The sequence below is a fragment of the Rhinolophus sinicus genome, chromosome 14 (assembly GCF_057876585.1).
Source record: "Rhinolophus sinicus isolate RSI-liver-muscle chromosome 14, RSI-T2T, whole genome shotgun sequence".
Lineage (NCBI taxonomy): Eukaryota > Metazoa > Chordata > Mammalia > Chiroptera > Rhinolophidae > Rhinolophus > Rhinolophus sinicus.
This window is the reverse complement of record NC_142514.1, coordinates 182067286-182087554: the sequence shown is the minus strand read 5'-3', so window position 1 is coordinate 182087554 and position 20269 is coordinate 182067286. Positions and strand designations below refer to the sequence as shown.

Genomic DNA, 20269 nt, shown 5'->3' with positions numbered 1-20269 from the left:
AGAGAACGTGGGTACTGTACCCAGAGGGCTGGCACAATTTCGGGGTTCAGTGAAGCTCACCCTCTCACTCTGGCACCATTGATATAACTCTTCTTGCTCTGTATCCTGGGTGGCCTCTGCAGGGTTCCCCATGGAGGTCATTTCTGGAGCTGGGGACCTGGGTCCCCGAGGTGGCTCAGAGGGATTCCTTACTCCCCTTCTCTAGGCCTCGTCCCTGTCTGTCCTCTGCCTATCCCTCCCCAGCTCCCAGCCCCATCCTCTAACCTACACCCCCATGCTCACCTTTCCTTGGTAAGTCCCACATGGTTTGTCTCCCTGATCTCTTTCCATACCTGTCACCTTCCAAAGCGTGCAGTTCACACCCCCACCTCTGCCGGCACACTCAGGCCTGGCCTACATGGGGCTGGATGGGCTGCCAGGAGAGGCACGCGGGTGCCCTGGTGCGGGAGCCCTGGGGGGCCTGCTCAGTGCTGAGCACACGGGATGGGAGGCTTGAGGCTGGGGGGTGGGGGTGGGGCGGTCAGACCTTCCCCAGACAGGGGCGGCTCCTGTGGACTTCTCTGTTGGTTGTGTTTTAGGGCAGCCTCCGCCCTCTGTGCTCCCGCTGGTCCCCAGCAGGGCCCTGGTTATCTTGTCTGAGGCCTGGGCTCAGGGGCCCTTGAACAGAGTAGGTGCCCTGGAAACATCTGTGAATGTTCTGAATGAACCGAAAGGCAAGAGGCAGGAGTGGTCAGTGGAAGTGCTGCAGGCCCAGGCTCTGCAGCCCATGGTGGCTTCCCCGACCTCTCTGAGCCACAGTTTACTCCCTTGCCAGTATATGGGGAAGGGACGAGCCTGTGCCCCTCTTTGGGCAGGTGAGAGGGTCCAATAAAGGCATGACTGGGAGAAGTACGTGGTAAAGCTATGAAGTGCTGTGGAGCTGGGCCGGTGGTGGTCACAGGTAGAGTTCTAGGAGTGAATGGTTGCTCCTTCCTGGTTGCTGACCTCTACCTTCCTGTCCTCAGGACCAGGGCACCGTGGGCGTGATCTTTAACGTGGGCACAGACGACATTACCATCGACGAGCCCAATGCCATCGTGAGTGACGGCAAATACCATGTGGTGCGCTTCACTCGAAGCGGTGGCAACGCCACCCTGCAGGTGGACAGCTGGCCGGTCAACGAGCGGTACCCGGCAGGTAGGCCGCCTGGGCGCTCAGAGGTGTGGAGGGAGTGGCCGGGCAGGGCAGGGAGGCCTCTGATAGGAGCACTGCCTGCACCTGGGGCGGGGCTAAGCCGAGAGGCGTCTGGATGTGGGCGTGGCAAACGATGAGAAGGCTGACAGGGAGGCGGGACCAGGATGGGTGTGGCTAAAGAGAACCCTGGGGGAGATTTGTGGGACGGACAATGACTGCGCTCCTGGGAGTTTGGCAGCTAGGAGGGGGAGAGCAAAGCTAAGCAGGGAAGGCTGCAAGGCCAGGTCCAGTTTGGGGATGAGGGAAAAGAGAAGAGGAGGGAAGGTAGAGAGCCTGATGCAATTGAGGAAAGGATGAGTTCAGAATTGAGGGCCAGGTGGAAAGGGGGTGGGGGCAGACGCAGAAAAAGGTAGAGAAGATCCGGAAATAACGCAGAACATATCTTGGTGAGGAGACAGGGCGGTTCCCAAGGACAGAACTAAGGAAGGAACCAAGGTCTTTACAAAGAGCAAGTAAAGATCCATATTAGGAGATCTTAGGTAAAGGAAGAGACGTAACCATGGAGACTCGGAGAAAAGGAACCCCAGTTTCTCAGGGAGTAAGAGACATGGTGAAAGGGAGAGAGAGAGAGAAATGACAAGAGTGAAAAATAGGGTCAAGTGCATTCAACAAACCTTTATTGACAACCTACTAGGTACCAGGCAGGTCCTGTGCTAGGCCCTGGGGATGCAGAGGTGAGTGGGCCACAGCCCCCTGGTCGCAGGGGGCTCGCAGTCTTGGTGGGAGGGGAGGCAAGCGTAGGAATGCAGAGACCCAGTTCAACAGTGTGACAGCTATGGTGGCCGAGGACGAGCCCAGGTGTGAGTACAGGGAGAGCTAGGGATGAGGACATGAAAGGAATGAGGCGGCAGAGACTGCGAGATGCCGAGGGAGGCAGACAGCGCCTCAGAGCAAGAGGAAACCAGAGGAGCGATGGACAGATATGGAAATCGTCCCTGAGACATAAGCAAAGACGGAGGCGGCTCCTGGAGTGATGCAGAGATATATGGAGCCACTGTCGCGCAGACCCAGCCAGGGAGAGGAGAGGTGGACAGAGCCTCGGGAGGAGAGGAAGAGAGCCTCAGTGTGGGAGATAAGGGGGGTGGGAGGGAATCGAGCCACTGCAGGGGAGAACCGCAGAGACACAGAAACGCAGAGCTATGGGCTGAGTGACACTGCAGTCACGTACACGAGGTGACCGGGAAGCAGGGCATGTGTGGCCTCGGCTCCTCTCTCAAGCAGAAGTGACAACCAAGGCAGAGGCAAAGAAGCTGCCCCATGTTGACCAAGAGTGGCCTGGGCAGAAAGACAGTGAAAAGTGCAGGTGTGCAAATCTCATGGACCCGCTTATGCTGGAAGATGCCAGTGTAGGGTCCCAACTCATGTTCGTGAGGGCTTGTACCCAGACATTCTCGGGCGGCCCCTGGACACAGAGAACCACATGTTGCTAATAAACATAGAGGCTGATGGATACACAGGCCAACCCCAGACACACGGATGACCGCAAATATTCATCTGGCCAGACAGACACATCGCTGCAGAGGGCTGGCAGCCTCCACCGAGGCTCTGGGCACATGGGTCACCGAGACACACAAGGGCCCCTGTGCTAAGTTCCACACATTGGCCAGGCTGCGTGCGTATGATTGCCCTGTGGGCATCAGACTTCTCTGTCTCTCAGCCACACACACATCAGAGCAATCTGTGTAGTAGTGAAGACATCAGTCTGTGCTGGTCAGGGCTGGATGGGGGGGTGGGGCATGAAAGCCTGACCACAACAAGCCACGGCTCGAGTCCAGAGCTGCTCCCCTTGGAGCCCAGCAGGCTAGAGACTAGGTCAGAGGAGTCCTGCCTGCTCGGGGACTCCTGGCTGGGGGTGGGGCAGACGGCCGGCTGGGTGCTCCTCACCTACATAGTGGAGTTACCTGAGGGCCTGGGGGCTGCCTGCCTATGTGCATGGTGAGAGCAGATCGTCTACACAAGCTGGGTGTCGTCCTCAGCTGTACCGGCAGGTCAGGTTAGCAGTGTGCGCAGGCGGAGAGCCTGGGCCCCCGCCGCTTAGGGAGCAGAGAGACACAGCTCAGGGACCTTGAGTCAGCAGGGCCTGGCATTTAATCCTGGATCTCCTACTGACAAGCCCCGTGGCCTTGGACAAGTCATCTAGCCTCTCTTGAGTCTCAGTTTCCACTTCTGAAAAGTGGGAATAACCCCTACCTCACAGCCATACTGTGAGAATTCCTGAGACAACGTAAGGAACACTAGAATGACATGGCATAGAAGACGGGCCCAGCACACAGAGCTTTTCTTAGAATTGTCTTGTGTTCCAATAAGGCAGATGCACTTCCTGCCTTTCCTCTCAGGACACACACACACACAAGTACCCTAGCACGGGCAGGCTCTGGTCTGCCTCTGCATGTGCACTCCCCTGCCCTCCCTTGCCCCACCTGACCCCTTTCCGGCCACGCCACCTCTCCTCCTACATTGTCTTCTTTGGCCCCTCCCACCCCATTCCCAGGATGGGGTGCCCTGTGCTACCTCTGCCAGAACACAGAATACTGTTGGTCACTTGCCAGGCTTCCTTGCTTGGCTGGGGCTCCCGGTGGGCAAGGGCCAGGCCTTCATCTTCCCATCTCCAGTACCCAGCGCCAGAAACAGAGCAGGTACTCAAGAAATGTTTGCTGAGTGACTAAATGAATAAATGATCCATTTTCGACTTAAACACGAGTGATGTGAATCTGTAGGGAAGGCAGGTCTCATTGCCTCTTAAGCACCTAGGAGGGCACCACCATGCACACGTGTACATGGGGGGTGCTCGTTCATGGGAGGTGTAGGCAGACCCAGGCCCAGGCCCATGTTTCGCTGGGCAGGTGAGCACAGCTGTGCAGGGGGAGATGAGAGGGAAAGTGCCTCCCCGCCCCCAAAAACAGCATGCTTGTTATTGGACAGTATGCAAGTGGTTTCAGTGGGAAGAGTGGCCAGGCTCCCAAAGGAGACCGTTTCCATTCCATGGCTGCTGCCTGGCATCACCCACAGCCAGGGACTGAGAAGAGCACACAGAGCTGCCAGGCACATGGACAAAGCCCTGTCCACAGACAGACACGCACACACACGTCCTCCTTCCCTGTCTCCAGGGCCTGCAGAATGGTGAGTGGAGAAAGGAACAGGTGCATCCAGATGGCCAGCCGAGGATTGAGAAGAAGGTGGGCGTTAGGAATTGTGGGGGAAGAGCCTGGAGGAGAAAAGCTTGTGAGTGAGAGGGGTCAGGAGCCGGGCTGGGTTACCAGGGCAGAGAGGAGATGGGACCTGAGCAGAGAGGAGTCTGAGGGTCTTGGAACGGAGCTGAGACGGGGAGGAGAGGTGTCACCAGACAGAAGAGGGCTGGGGGTGGCTGTAGGGAGGGAACCCTGGGTGCAAAAGGGGGGTGGCAGAGGAGGTGAGATGGTGAGATGGCACCTGAGAGACTGGAGGGAAGGGAAGGGCGTTGGGTGGGGCTGTGGGGGATGATCCAGCTGCTACACTAGGCACACTGGTGAGGTCACCGGCAGCGGTGCCCAGAAAGCGGGCAGTGAGTGACCAGGGTGGGAGACCGGAAGCACCTGCCATGAGAGCAGTGGTGGACTTGGGGGCCTGCAGGGGTGGGGGGTTAAGGTGGAAGCTGGCAGTGGGGTGGAGTGGGAGATGAAGGGAAAGCTGGGGGTGGAGCATGGAAGGTGACGGGAGCCGAGACAGCTTGGAGAAGTGGTTAAGTCTCACTGTTCAATGCGTGTGCCGGGCCACCCCCCTAAATGCTGCATAAACCCCTCGCTTAACCCATCCCTCCTACTTCTAAACCGCCCTCTAAACGCAGTAACCAGCTGGGCCACTGAGGCCTCCCACCCCCTAACTTAAACCTGCTAAATGCCCCTCCCGCCCGCCCGCTGCCCCACTCTGGGATGGGGAAGGAAGCTGGGCGACAGCTTGAGCACCGATAAACCTGTTGAACCTCTGACATTTGACCTTCCAGCTGCCTTTTCTTTCATTCCCCTTTCCTTTTCTTCTTTGTCCCTCTCTTTTTCTTTGGGTTGCTCCTGCCCCCAGGGTGGGACTGGCTCTGGATGGGAGCCTAGGGAGGGGATGGGAGGACAGGGGACCCAGCGTTTCTTCTCCTGCCTTGGGTGGACCTTCCCCCCTTGCCGTTGGATGTTGCTGCTTACTCTGAGTCTCCTGAGAAATGCATAATTACTTTTCTAACTCCTTTGGACTTCGCCGCCTGAGAAACCTACTGTCTTTCTAAACTTTTCCAAGGAAACTTTGATAACGAGCGCCTGGCGATTGCTAGACAGAGAATCCCCTACCGGCTTGGTCGAGTAGTAGATGAGTGGCTGCTCGACAAAGGTAATTAACCAGAATTAATTAATTAATGAATTAATTAACTTTAAAAACACTATCTTAAAGGTGCAGAGCTCTCTCCCCATCCGTGCCTTCCCTATTGCCCGCCCCCCAGTGAAGGGACGATTGTCCCGCCAGGTTGCCCCCTTTCTCTCTGTAGTCGAGCGTCTGTGTTTTTTAGGGTGATGCTTCTGGCCAGGGTTTTTCCTAGAAGAGGTCTCCTCTCTCTCGAAACCTCTGATGGGACTAGGATAACCCATGAGATTCCTGATCCACTCGGGTAAAGCCGCCGGAAAGCAGGCTGGGAGGGAGGTGGTCAGCTCAGAGGTTGTGTACAGGGCCAATTGAGGGTTACAGTGCGTGAGAAGCAGGAAAGCTCTGAGAAACAGTAAATGCTGATCCCAGGACCCAAAGGAGGGTAGGAAGGCTGCACCAGGATCATCTGAGGAGAAAAGGAGAGTGGGGGCCTCAGGTCCTACTGGACAGACCCCCCCCCAAGAGAGTGGCGGTGGGGCCACCGTCTCTGGAATGAGCCCAGCCTGGTCAGAAGGCCCGTTAGAAGTAGTGGAGTTGGGGGGAGACTGGGAGGAAGGGGAAGAGGTGGCCATCCCTCGAGCGTTTCTGTGCTTCCTGAGCTGATGAAGAAGACAAACAGGCTTGTGGTGAGGGAGAAGGCCACTTGTCACCAAGGGAAGTTGGGGCCAAGGGCAAAACCATCCCATTCCCTTTGGAGAGGGGGCGAGCTCTGTACCTCTAAGGCTAAACTCTAGGGGGGCAGTAGAACTGTTAAACCTCCACCTAACCAGCTGATAACTGTGCTTTTAAATGTCCACTGGGGCCTTCCCCAACTAAAATCCCCAAATGTCACTTCCAGCCCCCACAGCCCGCGGGGACTAAACATGCTGATAACCAGATGTGATAAATCCATAACAGGACAAAAAGTTAAAGGGACTGTAACAGACATCGCCAAAACCTACAGCCCCCAGCCACACTGGGTGGCTCTCTCCAGCGGGGCGAACTTTAACCCTTTGAGGAGTTCATGGGGGGTGGGGCCCCAGGGGCCAAGTTTGCTAACCTATGTAGTGTCCTGTCCATTACCCACCTCCCTCTCCCGGAATCAGAGAGGCCAAGGGAGCAGCTTGGGCTGAGGCTGGGACAACTTGTGACCCCACGGGTAGGGAGAAAAGGACAGGCCCTGGAGGGGGGGCAGGACTTGTGGTCCCCCCAGCTGCCCTTCACTGGCTTTGTCATCACACCTCTTGAGGCCTCTATTTCCTGTTCCAGAAAGTGAAGGATTGGGTTAAGTATTCTAGTGTTTTCCCCACTATGGAAGGAGGAACTCACCTGTTGGGTGGCCTTGGTCAAGACTTCCGTTTCCCAAGCCTCAGTTCCCTTCTGGGGAAAACGGACAATGATCCCTGCTCACAAGGGGTGCTGTGAGGATGACATGAAATAAGGAGCAGGAAAATATTGGAGAACCAGATCTGGGCACCCTTGGAGAGATTATTTTACGCTCGGCACCTGGTATATGGTAGCTGCTCAATAAATAGTCACCGCAAGAATCAGTTTTCCGGTTCTAAAACACGTCCTGTGAAGCGTGAGTCCCACGAGATGCTTCACAATAGAGACACTTGTCCAATGAGCTTGGGAAATGCTGAGTCCCGTTTCTTCTTCCTCTTGGAGATGCACAGGGACATTGGTTTAATAAAGGCTCTGAGAAGACCCGTGAGAAAGAAACCTGTTGTTTAATTGTAAAATGTTTGCTTCCCAAACTTGCTTGACGGCTGTGAACCTTCTCCCCTTCGTTCTTCTCATAGTTCTCATGCCTGGTGGTCCTCAAGGGCCTCTCTGGGTCTGGTGTTCCAGCTGCTACTCACAGGTTCTCAGCTTCTGTGGGCTCCAGGTCCCCCACTTGGAAGATGGAGATACTGCTCCAGAGCTGAGTGAGGGCTGGGCAGGGGGAGGGTGCAGGAGGAGGAGACTGAGCAGAGGGGCGGAGCAGACACACCCGTGGCCAGTCATTGGCCAGAGGCCGACAGAAGGGTGGGTGTCCCAGGGAACCCGCGTTTCCAAAGAGTGTGGGTTTCACAAGTTGGACTGTCCTCAGCCTAGGTTTTGGGGGGCAGGGCTCACAGGCACCTAACTGTAAACCACATCTTTAACGAGGCACTAACCAGAGGCTAACAAGGGCTAAGCCAGATCTTAAACCCCACCCCAGCACCAGCAGCTGCAGGCCCCAGGAGTAAGGGGCAATGTAGCAATTCCTCTGCCCCCCTCCTTCCCCAAAATAAGCAACACCAAAACCAAAGTTAAATCTAAACTTAAACATAATAAATATCTTTTCTAAAAACCAAACCAAAGCAACAAACTCAGAGGGTTAAACCGACCCCCAGAAGCATTAAAACCAAACAGAACAGCCAAACCCCACCCAGGTGGGAATTCGAAGGTATCACTGCTGAGTGAGGAGCGAGATTGGAGCTGGAGTGGGTTTTTTCTTTGGCTGTCAGCAAGCGAAGAAAGGTCCCTTTAACATTTTCCATCTCTGTGCTTGCACATCCTGTCGGGGAAGAAGGCCTCTGCTCTCCAGGGCCAGACCCCAGGGCAGTGGCTGGGCCTGGAGGGGAGGAGGAGAGAGGGGAGCCTGGCCAAAGGTCAGAGGGCCTGGTGGTGGCTGGGGGGCGGAGTGAGGTCCCAGCGGCTGCTCCCAGCCTCACACATGCCTCCTCCCCCCATGCACTGTCCTGGCCACCCCTTGCTCTCGCCTCCTCTCTGCCCTGACACACACGGACCACTCGGCCTGGCAGTCGCCTTCTTTATTTCTGCCTCTTCGTCTCCTCTATCTGCTGCTTCCGAGGGCTCCATGGCTTGGGGCTGGACACGGGGTGTGGGATGCTTGGGGAAGCAGAAGGAGAAGATGGGGGATCAACCTGAGGGAAGGGAAAGAAAGGGGGTATGATGTCCCTGGAGCAGGAGACGAGAGGGGGATGGGAAGGTCAGAGGCATGAGCATGGTGGGGAGAGTGGGGAGCTGGCTCCCTTCCCAGCCCCTGTGTGCCCTGGGTCCCCTTCCCCCGGGGTCACCTACCTGGCTGGGCTGGAATTGTGGCTGACAAGGACTTTCCCTCTGGTGTCTGCCCTTCCTCTTTCTCCCTCTCCCCTCTACCCCCTGCTGGTTTCCACCTTGACTTCTCTTTCCTCCCCTGGCACCCCTCTGTTCCCCCCCATCCCTTTCTGGTCTTCCCCCACTGCCTGTCCCTCCTCTGTCTGTCACCCTCGCCCATTGCCCTCCCCCCAGGCCGCCAGCTGACCATCTTCAACAGCCAGGCTGCCATCAAGATCGGGGGCCGGGATCAGGGCCGCCCCTTCCAGGGCCAGGTGTCCGGCCTCTACTACAATGGGCTCAAGGTGCTGGCGCTGGCCGCCGAGAGCGACCCCAATGTGCGGACCGAGGGCCACCTGCGCCTGGTAGGGGAGGGGCCGTCCGTGCTACTCAGTGCGGAGACCACGGCTACCACCCTGCTGGCCGACATGGCCACCACCATCATGGAGACCACCACTACCATGGCCACCACCACCACACGCCGGGGCCGCTCCCCCACGCTGAGGGACAGCACCACCCAGGTGAGGGCCCCTCCGGCTGGCGGACAAGTGGTGGAGCTTCGGGTGGATGTCGCATAGCAGCTGTGGCATCCAGGGGTCTGGTGGGATCCTGGAAGTTGCTGTCCTTGTCCTGATGGTTTGGGCGACATAGGCAAGTCTCCTTTTACCAAGTGCCCTTCGCCCTGGTAACCAGAGATGTCATAGAAGTGGAGGTGGCCGCCAGGGGACCATTCCCAGAGATGAGGGGCAGTTTGGTACCTCAGCTAGACCAGAGAAGACTACCCCACCTAAAAGGGAGGAAGTCAGGATGGCGTGAGGGTGAAATGACCCCCTCTGCCCACCCCATAAGGAAAGCCATGCCCAGTGCTGTGTGGGCAGTGAGTGGGAGACAAATGGAAGCAGGATGGCACCGCTCTGGGCCGGCACAGAGGTGGCAGCCCTAGAGGGGCTAGAGGCTTACCTGGCAGTGGCAGCTGCCATCTGGAGGCTGGGGGAGGCCCAGAGCAGCCTCTCCCTGATTGCTGGAGCCCCTGCAGTGGCACTGCAAGTCCAATCTGTTGCCTTCACGAGTCCTCTCCGTGTGCCCTCGAGCAGGTGCCACCACGTAGCTGGCCTCTGTGTCCTCAGGCTGGGCCTGCGGGGGTGTTGGTACACACCCCTGGAGCTTTACCCTCCCCAGTGCCAGGCCTACCTGCTCAGGTACTCTCCCTGGGTCAGGTCAAGCCCAGGTGGTTGGGGTTTATCTTCTCTTGTACCTAGGCCAGCCCTGGAGGGAGCCTCACCTGGGCAATGAGCCTCCCTTGGGGCAGGACAGGCCTGGATTTCCTGCTGGCCAAAGCCATCAGCATGTGTGACTTACTGAGGCAGTCTGGGGGCCCAGCCGAGTTTTCTAGTGGTTGCCTCAAAAGATTGTTGGTCCAGGAGGGCTCATACCTGGCGTATCGGACCTTGCCTAGTCACCCTGCCCCCTCTACTCAAGCTTCTTCTGTCCCCCATCTCCATGGCTGTTGAGCTTCTGGGCCCGGAGGGACCGCTGTCCTCCCAGGGTGAGGGAGGAGCCTGGGGCTGCCATGGGGATGTGTCCTGCCTCCCCCATCAGCCAGCCTTCAGCCTCTGTACACGAGGGCTGGGCCCGATGAGCTCCAGGTCCTCTCATCTCTACCAGTCCGTGCTTGCGACTGGCTGACAGGCTCGCAAGGCAAGAGAGACAAGCCTGAGCCCACTTCCCCTCTTGTCTTCACTGCCAAGAAAACGGGGGATTCGAATGCCAGGCCTTGCTCCAAGGGGTGGGGAGCCCTGGGACAGAGGCCTGGCTCTACCCAAGATAGGGTGCCCACCACACCCAGTGCCCTCCAAACAGGCCAGAAGGGCCATCCAGGTTCAGTGGGAGGGTGACGGGCAAACCATCCAGGTAGAAGAGAAGGGTGGGAACCCTAGGGATCATGGCTGTGCAGGAGAATCCCCCACAGGGGGCAAGGATACAGCCCTTGGGTGAAGGCAACAATGTCTGAACTATAAGGAGGCAGGGTAGAGGCAGGATGACCTTTCACCCCTTCCCCTCCCCAGCTTCTATCCTTGACATTTAGCCTGACCCTCTCCTTACACCCTGTGGTCTCTCAGGCTCCCTGCCCGCCTGCACTCTGGGTTTCCCTCCTTGGGTCTCTTCCCTAACACCCCTTGAGCACCCTCACCCCTTATACTCACTCATCTTGGGGATTCTCTTTCTTTGCAATCAGGAGGAGAGAAAATGCTGACAAACTCGACTCCCATTGTCATGACAACCACAGCCCTAATTGTGTGCAGCCTGGTTTCTGGGCTCGGGGAAGCGGGTTGGAAGAGAGATGAGAGTGATGGGGTAGTGAGGCTGGAGCCAGGAAACCCGCAGGTCCTGCTCCCCCTCGGCCCATGCTGGCCTCCAGATGCCCCTGTGCCTTGTCTGCCTGATGTCTTGGGTCCCCTTGCTCTAGCCCTGAGGCTCCAGGTCTGGTGTCCAGTCTCCTCAACTGTCTGGACATGCGCTGTCTCACTGATCCCCAGGAGCCGTGGGGAGCCCCTGCAGGGCAGGGGAAATGGAGGCCCACGGTGACCCACCAAATGATGAGGGAGCTGGGGCACGGACCAGGGTGTGTGTCTCAGCCCGGGGCCCCATCCTGTGTGCCATCCTGTACCTCAAGAGGTGGCTGCAGGGATCTGCTGACCCACCCTGGAACCCTCTTCTTTCCCCACCCCTCCTTTCACCCCCAGAACACAGATGACCTCCTAGTGGCCTCGGCTGAGTGTCCGAGCGATGACGAGGACCTGGAGGAGTGTGAGCCCAGTACTGGTGAGTACCTTTCCCCCCTCCCCTGCCCCGGGGCCCACTGCGACGCTGATGGGAGGGGGCGACTGTCCTTGCCACCTGGCCCAAGCCCAAAGGGCCTACTGCCAGGCCTTAGCTTTTCCTGATAGCTCCTCTCCCTTCCTACCATTTCCCCACCCCCAAGGTCCCTCACGTACCCTCTGGCGAGGCAGTTTTTGGCCTTTTAGTGCCCTGGCCCTTAGAAGTAGTGAAGTCCATAGGTTGGGGTCCTGGGGTTGAGGGCCAAGGGAGGCTGGGAGGGAAAAATGGAGACTTTTCCCTAGAAAGATAAGTAACTACAGCTCCCATGAGTCCTGGGGGACGGGGATACAGGTTTACGAACTACAACTCCCATCAGCTCTTGGGTCCAGAACTGCAACTCCCATCAGCCCCTGAGCCTGGTATTTTCTTGGTCACTAGTAGAGGTCTCTGCTGGATCCTGAACCTTCCTTATCCCCAGTCTCAGGGAGGTGGCTGCACATTCTGCCGGGGTTACCAGGCCAAGCTGGGGCAGTTACTTCACAGCAGTGAACTGGGCCGGAGGTGCCCCTTGGCCAGACATGTGGTCGGTCCCCTGGGGAGATTGGGACCTGAGGTCCTGCCCAGATTTCTGCTGGGAGAGCTGTTATAGGAAGAGAGCAGGGCTGGGAGGGCAGGCTTCCCGAGAGGTAGCATTCCAGGCTTGCTCCGTCCAGCTGGAGGCCATGGTGCAGCCCTAGAGAGAGATCAGATTGGCAAAGCAGGGGTGGGCCTGGAGTGCTGACTGAGAAGTGTGGGTGTGGAGCGGCAAGTGGTGCGAGGCTTGCTCCGCTGAGCTGGTGGGAGGGTGGCTGAGAGGAGCAGGAGTCCTGGTGTTTGAGGCTGGCGGTGGGGAAGGAGGAAGGACTGGCGGTGGCCAGCTTCCCCAGCAGGGCAGTCCGGGCCTTGGTGGCAGTTTGGATGAGCCCGTGGGAGCATACATCCCTTGCTTGGGTTCCCAGAGACGTCTCCTTGTTACTTTGCCGTGGGTGGCACCTGGGCTGCTGTTACCAGAAGGCTGGAGGTTGGGGCAGGTACCTGCAGGGTTGGGAAAGTGATGTCATCAGCTGAGATGGGCAGTGTGACCTGGGTACATCCTGTGAAGCTGACCTGGGGGTGGGCTTGGGGGATCTGCCAGCCCCAGAGGAGACGCTCAAGCTGAGGGTGTGCTGTAACCATGGACGGAGTGTGGGAGGAACAGGACTGGAGCCTTGGGGCCGACGCTCAGGTTCCAGAGACCAAGGGCAGGGGCATTTCTAGGGCACAGGCCTCCAGATCCAGAGGCTGAAAGCTGGCTGCCCTCTGTGTTCTCCCCGTAGATCAAAGCTGAGGGGGGTCTTCCCAGCAGTCCTGGACCCTGAGGCACTTAGGGGAGCCTCAGGCTGCTGGGCCGGAAAAGCCTCCCTGTCCACAGCAAAGGCCTGTGCTTTCTGGAGCAGACGCCCTCCACTGTGGGGAAGCCCCTCTGTTGGGGGCTGTTCCTTCCATCTCACGGGGCGACCTTGGCTCAGGGATGCACCTTCACACTCCACCATCGCTTTGGGAGGTTCTGGGCATCTGACAGCTTCCACACGGAACTCCCCCTCGACTCTGCTTTATCCTCTCTGACTAGTCACTTCCTGGGGTTTCCTGCAGGTGCACACAGCCTCTCTAGCCCAGGCTTTCCAGAACGGCTGTGATAGCTGGCCTATGAGAGCCCTGGGACAGGGCTCTGGGGACAAAGGGCTGTGTGGGCCATAAGGAAAGGGTGTTGCTTGGTCCCACCACACGTTTGCACACATGTGCCGGAGTGTTTGCACACTCTGGGGTGGGAACTGCCAGGGAGAGAGGAGTCTCTGCTCTCCCTGGGCCCTAGGCAGAGAGGCGCGTTGGGCCAGATGGCCACCATGCAGAGACACGCATCGCACACTGGGCCACACCAGCTCCACACACTGTCTGCCCAGGTCCTGGCTTCCCCAGGCCTGAGTCTTGTTAGGGGCCGGGGTGTGACTGAATGTGTGCACAGGTGGGCCGAGCTCGTTTAGGCTGTTTTAGGAGAAGAGAGCTGTACTGATTGCTGGGCCCATCTTCCTGGGAAAAGGGCCAAGTACGGAATGGGAGGATTGAGGATGGAAGAGGAATACAAGGTGGGGGTAGGGAGAGGTTGGGGGGCCAGTCTGGCACTCGACTTTACAAATAAGGGGGGAGGGAAGGCAGAGTGCACGCTTGAGCTCCCGGAGGAAACTGATGGCAGCCACAGCTGTCCCCCAGACGAGCATCGCACGTTTGCACTTTCACACTCGTGCCCCTTGAAATGCTTAAAGTTGGATTCTTGTCATCCTGATGGGAGGCCAGGCCAGGACCAAGACGACTCCAGGGTTCCCCAGGCTGATCTAGACCATGTCTCCCCCACCGGGGACCCTCTTTTCCCCCTAGTGCAGAGAGGCTTTTTCTCTAGCAAAGGGCCAGGCCTCCTTGGTCTCCAAGGTCAGCATTAGAAGTGGAGGCAGCCTGGCTAGAGACAGCAGCTGCCCAGGGCCTGAGCCCAGGGTGTTTGCATCCCTCCCATCTTCCAGATCCTCCTCCCTGGGTCCAGGTGTGAAGCCTGGGATCATCCCTGTTCACCTTTCCACCCTTCCCCACGATCTGGGCTGCTCCACACACCCCCGGTCCCATACCCTTTCCCCGCAGCTTGGTGAGACCATCGTCTAACATGGTTATTTTACCTGAGGTTGGCAACCCAGCCAAAAAGGGTATAGTTTGATGGACACAGCGTTTCAATTCTTTGGAGTGGGAGTGCCATTAAGGGGGCCGTACACTGTATGGTGGGTAGTGTGACCCACCACCCCTCGTTTTCTCAGCCGGCCTGACCCAGGTAGGGATCTGAGTTTGCACCTGCTGAGACGTAGGAAGTGCACACAGGCTCAGACCCACAGAGGCACACACCTGTGCACACACGCATCTATATGTACATGTGTCTGACCAGAGGCACACACACCTACATCCATGCACACGTTTACGGGCCTACCAGCAAGCTCACGTGTGCCCACCACCACAGGCACATACATATGCATGTTCAAACCTAGAAGCGCACATGCCATTTGTGCCCAGACCAACAGGCTCACACATGCTTAGACCTTAAGAAGCACACATGTCCTCAGAGCCCCAGACGTCCATACACCCAAAATAGCTGTTGAGACACAAGCAGCACAACCCCGTACACACGTGCACAGTCTCACACACGTGTACTCAGTCTTACACGTGTACTCAGAGCCAGTCTTGCACATGTGTGCCTAAAGCTCCCAATAGACCCACACAGATGTGGACTCACAGGTGCCCACCTGCTTGGACCCACGAGTTTCATTACACATGTGCTCGGCCACCTAAAAGTACACGCACAGCATTGTCTTAAATGCACCAGGGCACTTGCGTGTGCTCAAAGCTGCACATTTATGCACATGCAAACCTGCTGAGGCACGTTTGCACACACATCTATTGAGGCACACACCAGATGTTCAGAATCACACACACTCAGACCTGTAGAAGCACTCGTGTATTTCAAACACTCGTGATACACATGTGTGTTCAGGCCTGAGCACATACACATGTGCCAGAGCCATCGAAGCACATGTACATACATGTCCTCAGACTCAGAATTCCACATCCACGCTCGGCTCACAGGCACACACGTGTGCATAGATCCACCTGCATAAGACACTCACGTGGTGAAACCGTAGGGTCCTACGCATATGCTCAGACTTCCGGCCGCTCACGGATGTTTTAGGATCACAGATGCACGTGCACATGTTCAGAGCAGCCACGTTCACCATGTGCCCAGGCTCACCAAGGCGCAGGTGCACATGCGCACACACGTGCGTGAATTCCGGGGAGTACACATTTGTGCCCAGGCTCACCGGAGTGCGTGTGTCACGACTCCATCCAAGTATCCACTCGTACTCAGACCCACGTTCGCCCGCACATATGTTCACATTCACCAGACGCACACACATCCTCAAAGGGATGTCCTCAGGTACCAGCGTATGTTCCCATTCCCACAGAGGCACGTGTGCTGAGACCCACAGGGCACTTGTGTGCACGCTTTCAGAGGTAGGCCATGTGTGCCCAGACTCAGGTCCGCGCACATGCACACGTTCGTTCGGACTCACAGACCTGCTCCCCTCCCACACTGGCCCATGAGCAGACAGGCCCATCTTCGCTCAGACCTACAGCGGCTCATTCTTCCATGTCTACCCATGTGCACAGAGACACACATGCTCAGACCCCTCAAGGCACGCACACACATACTCAGCCCCACACTCGTGTGCACACACACTCGTGTGCACGGGCCCACAATGGCGCTCACAGCTACAGATGCTCTTACACAGGCTCAGAGGTACCCATGCAGCTGCCTACGGAAGAGCACACATCCTCAGACACGCAAGCCATACACATGCGTTCAGACCCAGTAAAATCCATGCTCGGTGTCCACACACAGCTGCTAAGACACACAAGGGCACGCACGCACACGGATTCGCATAAGCCCGCGTGGATTCAGACCCACAGAAGCAGCCTCATACACTTTCCCATATGTGTACATCCTTCCTGAGCCATCGCCCCCACGCACACGTACATGAGACCCTCAGAGGCACACACAGGCTTAATTCCACAGACACGGACACATTTCTCAGATGCATACATTTAGCTCAGATTCACAGAGGTACAAATGTGTTCAGATTCCAGAATGTCTTAAGGTAACGCTAGTTGCTATAACAGATGAACGCCACAACACACAGGAATTTATTTCTCCTTCACGTAAAGTTAGAACCAGGTGCTCCAGATCGGTGGGCCGCTCTTCCCCAAGCGCTGGTTCCGGGCTCTGCCTCCTTCCACTTTGAAGCTGCACCACCTCTACAGGGTGACTGTCTGAGTTGTGGGAGGGAATGAGCAGGGAGGGTCACGGAGGGGAGGGTTTGATGGGTCAGGCCTGGGGGAAGAGGTGCACCTTGCTCCTGTTGATTCTGCCCCTGGAGTTCAGTCACGTGACTACCAGCTAGCTCCCAGGGAGGCCTGGAGGTCTGGCCTTGCCATGCCCCCAGGAGGAAGCAGAGACAGATTTGGTGACCAGCTACCGATCTATTTGCTGCAGCCTGGTCTTTAGGTCACCAATGATCCATTCCACTCTCTCCCACCCACAGAGCACACCCGCCCCTCCCCAAGGGAGACACCCCAAAGTCCCACCCAGTTAGGGCAGTGATCTCAAAGGTGAGCATGTCTGGGAGATGGCGGCCCACTCCATCGGGTACAGACGTGGTTCTTGGGTACCCATGAACTATTAATAAAAGGATAATTGACGTCACTGCCCACACACCCCACTACACACCCAGAATACAATGGTAGGGCAGAAACAATCACCACAATAATCCTCCCATTCAAAAAAGGGAAGGATGGAAGGCACACAGCGGCTCCCAGTTCCCAGCGGGGAAGAAATCAGCCAGCATGTACAGTGCGTGAGGCTCTGCCCTATAGCGGGAAGTTCCCTCCTTAAACCCCGCCTCTGCCATCTGGGAGAAACTCCCTCTCCTTTGTCTGGCGTCCTGGCGCTGCCCTCTGGAAGGTTTTTTCTGGTCCTTAGCTTCCATGGCTATCTCTGAGTCAGTATTGGGAAAATGTCCTCATTGGGGTCCCTATAGCCTGGACAGCTCACTTCCTGCTCATGCATATTTGGGAGCCCAAAGGTGGTTTTAAGGCTCAAACAAAATAACCATATTCAGAGATCTTTCGTAGACATAATTCTCAAGCCAGCTATTTCCTTGTTTTCCTGCCCCCATGCCTGTCTGTTAATTTGGTGGTGACTCTCTTGAGGGCATTGGAAACAGTTGGTGGGGAGCCACACCCTTAACCTGACCCTTGTGGCAAGGCTGAGCCCCCTATTCAGGTGGACGTTTCACTGGGCCGTTGTCCTTCAAAGCCGTTTTCGATCTACAATTTGGGGTTTGGAAGCAGTGGCTCTTTGGATACTTGCAGCCCCCACATTTCTGGGCTCTCTATTCCCTTCATCTGTTTGCAGACCCACCAATTCTCGCCTGTCTTGGTCTCTTTCTTGTACTGTGTTACTGAAAGCAGAAAGTAAGAGCCAGCACTGGCATCCTGACTTTCCTGGCACTTTCCCTTAGTGCCTCAGCCTCATCATGAGCTGCCCGCTGGGTCATCACAAGCAGTGGGTGGTACCAGAAGTCCTGCCACCGATACGGTTCTTCATCTGTCCAGCTGCCAAGTCCGTTTCCTTGGATTGTCACCTGAGTGCCACAGGTGTTTGTGACACCCACTTCTGGGGTAGTATCTGTATGAGGTAGGGTAGCGTTTGCTTCTGTAAGAGATAAGCCCTGCATCTCAGTGGGAGTTTCTCACCCAGGTGAAGCCTCACCTCCTGATCAGCAGCAGATCGCTCTGCCCCAAGGGGTGCTGCGCGAATCCAGACTCCTTCATGTTGTGGCTCCTCCATTTTCAACATGTCGTTTACCAGGTCGCTGGAGGAGGAGAAAGAGCATAGAGTATTGTACACAGGAGGCTTTCATGGACCAGTGCTGCCCACTGCTCAGTCATATCGCCACACCTAATTGCAAGGGATTCTGGGAAATGCAGTCTCACTGCCCAGGGGAAGGAGAAAATGAGGTTGGGGAAGGAGGTGTTTCCAGGAGCACCCCACGTGTGCTCAGACCCATGGTGGCATGCTCACTGTTCTCGGCATACTAATGCATGCACACCTGCACACAAGCTCAGACGCAGGCCCAAAGCCAGAGGTTCACTTACACGTACACTTGTCTGTTCAGATTAGCTGACATGCACACTCACATGCTCAGATGCACCGAGGTTCGTGTACACACACACGTGCTTAGAGACATGGCCAGGAGCACAGAAGCAGAGCCTCAGGGGTGTGCTCCTGCGTGTGCACACGCGAGTACCTCCGCCTCTGACCTTGACGCCACCTTTGCTGTGCGGGTGTTTCGGGGGGAGGGGCACCATCCTTCAGGCCACTGCATACAGTGGCACAGGTTGTTCTCTGCTGGAACAGGTGAGTAAGGGCTGAAATCTAGCCAGTGCCCTGCCTGTCCTGGGCCCTGGAGTGGGGCTGTGTCCACCAGGAAGACAGAATACCTTTTCCAGTTGTGCACAGAGATGCTGTTTGCGAAGCTGTGCTTCTGCTGAGCTGTGGCCATGTCAGGGTGCTGCCTTTTTTCTAATCTACATGAAATGCCCTGTGAGCTAGTAGCCTTCTTGCCCTCAACAGCCTGGGCAGGGCACCCAGGGCTGGCAGTTGAAGCCTCAGCCAGCTGATTACTTTGTCTCTGACACTTAACCTCAGTTCTAGACACCCCTTTGGGTGGGAATGGGGTTCTTGGGTAGATTTCCAATTAGTAGTCTTCTGTTCCCTAAAGGCAGAAAGGGCTCAGCTTGCAGGGCCAGCAGCCCCTGGGGGAAGGGACCTACCTGGGGGAGGAGGGATACTCAGGAATGGCTGGTGGTGCCCTTGGCCAGAATGGAATTGTCTCTAGTAAGTGGGGTTGACATACACTGCAATTCAGTTTCAGAGCAGAGGGTGGGTGGCATCTGTGATAAGTGCACCTGTGAGTAGTTCCCAAATGCTTCAGCTGCCGAAAGTGGGGGAGGGGAGAGGCTGCCTTTATCAGATTCACAGGGACGACCCATCCCAACGTGCACCCTTGGTATGGAGCTGGACCCAGGGTCCTAAGTACCAGCATCTTCGTGACTGCATCCCCAGATGCCCAGTGGGAGGGGTGGCCTGGGGAGCCCCTGGTTACACTGTCACAGTGAGGAGTCTCTGAGGGGTCCCACCCCCACTCCAGGCCATGCTAGATCCGCACCAGGGCAAGCTTGCCTGACCCTGGACCAGTGTATGACCCCAGGAAACCCAGTGCCCCCTGTTGCGTGTGACTTGACTGCCACGGAGCCCAGGCCAGTTTGAGTGTGTCAGGGAAGGAAGGCAGTGTGGGGTCTTGACAGTACGTCATCTTGTGGAGTCATCTTGATAAAGGGTGTGGGACACAGGGAAGAAGTGTGGGAGTTGGAGGCTGACATGCAGGGCCACAAGAAGGGGGCACCAAGGAGCAGTTGTGGCAGTGTGGGGGTTTGTGGGGGTGGGCAAGACACCCCCAGGAGCTTCTGGCAAACATTGGGCAGATAAAGGCCCAGGGAAAGGCCCCAGAAGAGCAGGGATAGGGCTGAGATCCAGATATGGAGGCCAGGAAGCCGCTGGGTTGAAGGGCAGGGGCAAGAGGTCAATATGACCAGGGAGAGACTGCACAGGGGGAACCTGTGAGTCCCAAGGACCTACAACCAGCAAGTTCAGGCACGTGGTTGTGGGGAGCTCAGGCCAGGCAGCATGTGTCTGTGGTCCAAGGCCTAAAGCCCCCACACACCCTAGTCTAGCGGGGGTGAGAAAGGGTGGTGAGCCAAGGTCTGTGCCCTGATGTGTTCCCAGCAAGGACCTCCTGGTCCTGTGCCCTGGGCCTGGCATTCCACTGGGGCCCTAGCCATGGCCAGCTGGTCAAGGGCCACAAGCCTTCCTACAACAAGCCCTGATCCTGAAGTTTCCAAGAGTAACTGGTGGCCCAGTCTAAGACTGAAGGTAGAGGTGGCTATGGGTGAGATGGGCCCACAAAGCCAGGTCCTGCCAGGCTGAACTCAGCAGTGCCTGCTGCCTGGTGCGGGGTGGGGAGGAAGGGTGTTCAGAGCCCAG

At 57.0% G+C, this 20269-nt stretch overlaps 1 protein-coding gene across 38 annotated transcripts in view; it reads left to right on the top strand.

Annotated features, from left to right (window-relative positions):
* NRXN2 (neurexin 2) overlaps positions 1 to 20269 on the top strand; it is a 104935-nt gene that overhangs the window by 79732 nt on the left and 4934 nt on the right. For 28 of the 38 annotated variants that reach the window (XR_012497627.2, XM_074336595.2, XM_074336586.2 and 25 more), the window contains 4 exons: positions 1005 to 1176; positions 5494 to 5583; positions 8872 to 9197; positions 11421 to 11499. Coding sequence is in view for 37 of the 38 variants with exons in the window: in XM_074336595.2 (XP_074192696.1) it covers positions 1005 to 1176; positions 5494 to 5583; positions 8872 to 9197; positions 11421 to 11499 (667 nt within the window). In the remaining variant the exon portion in view is untranslated. The remainder of the gene's footprint in view (positions 1 to 1004; positions 1177 to 5493; positions 5584 to 8871; positions 9198 to 11420; positions 11500 to 20269) is intronic. The other 10 variants (XM_074336612.2, XM_074336605.2, XM_074336604.2 and 7 more) reach the window with 1 other exon arrangement.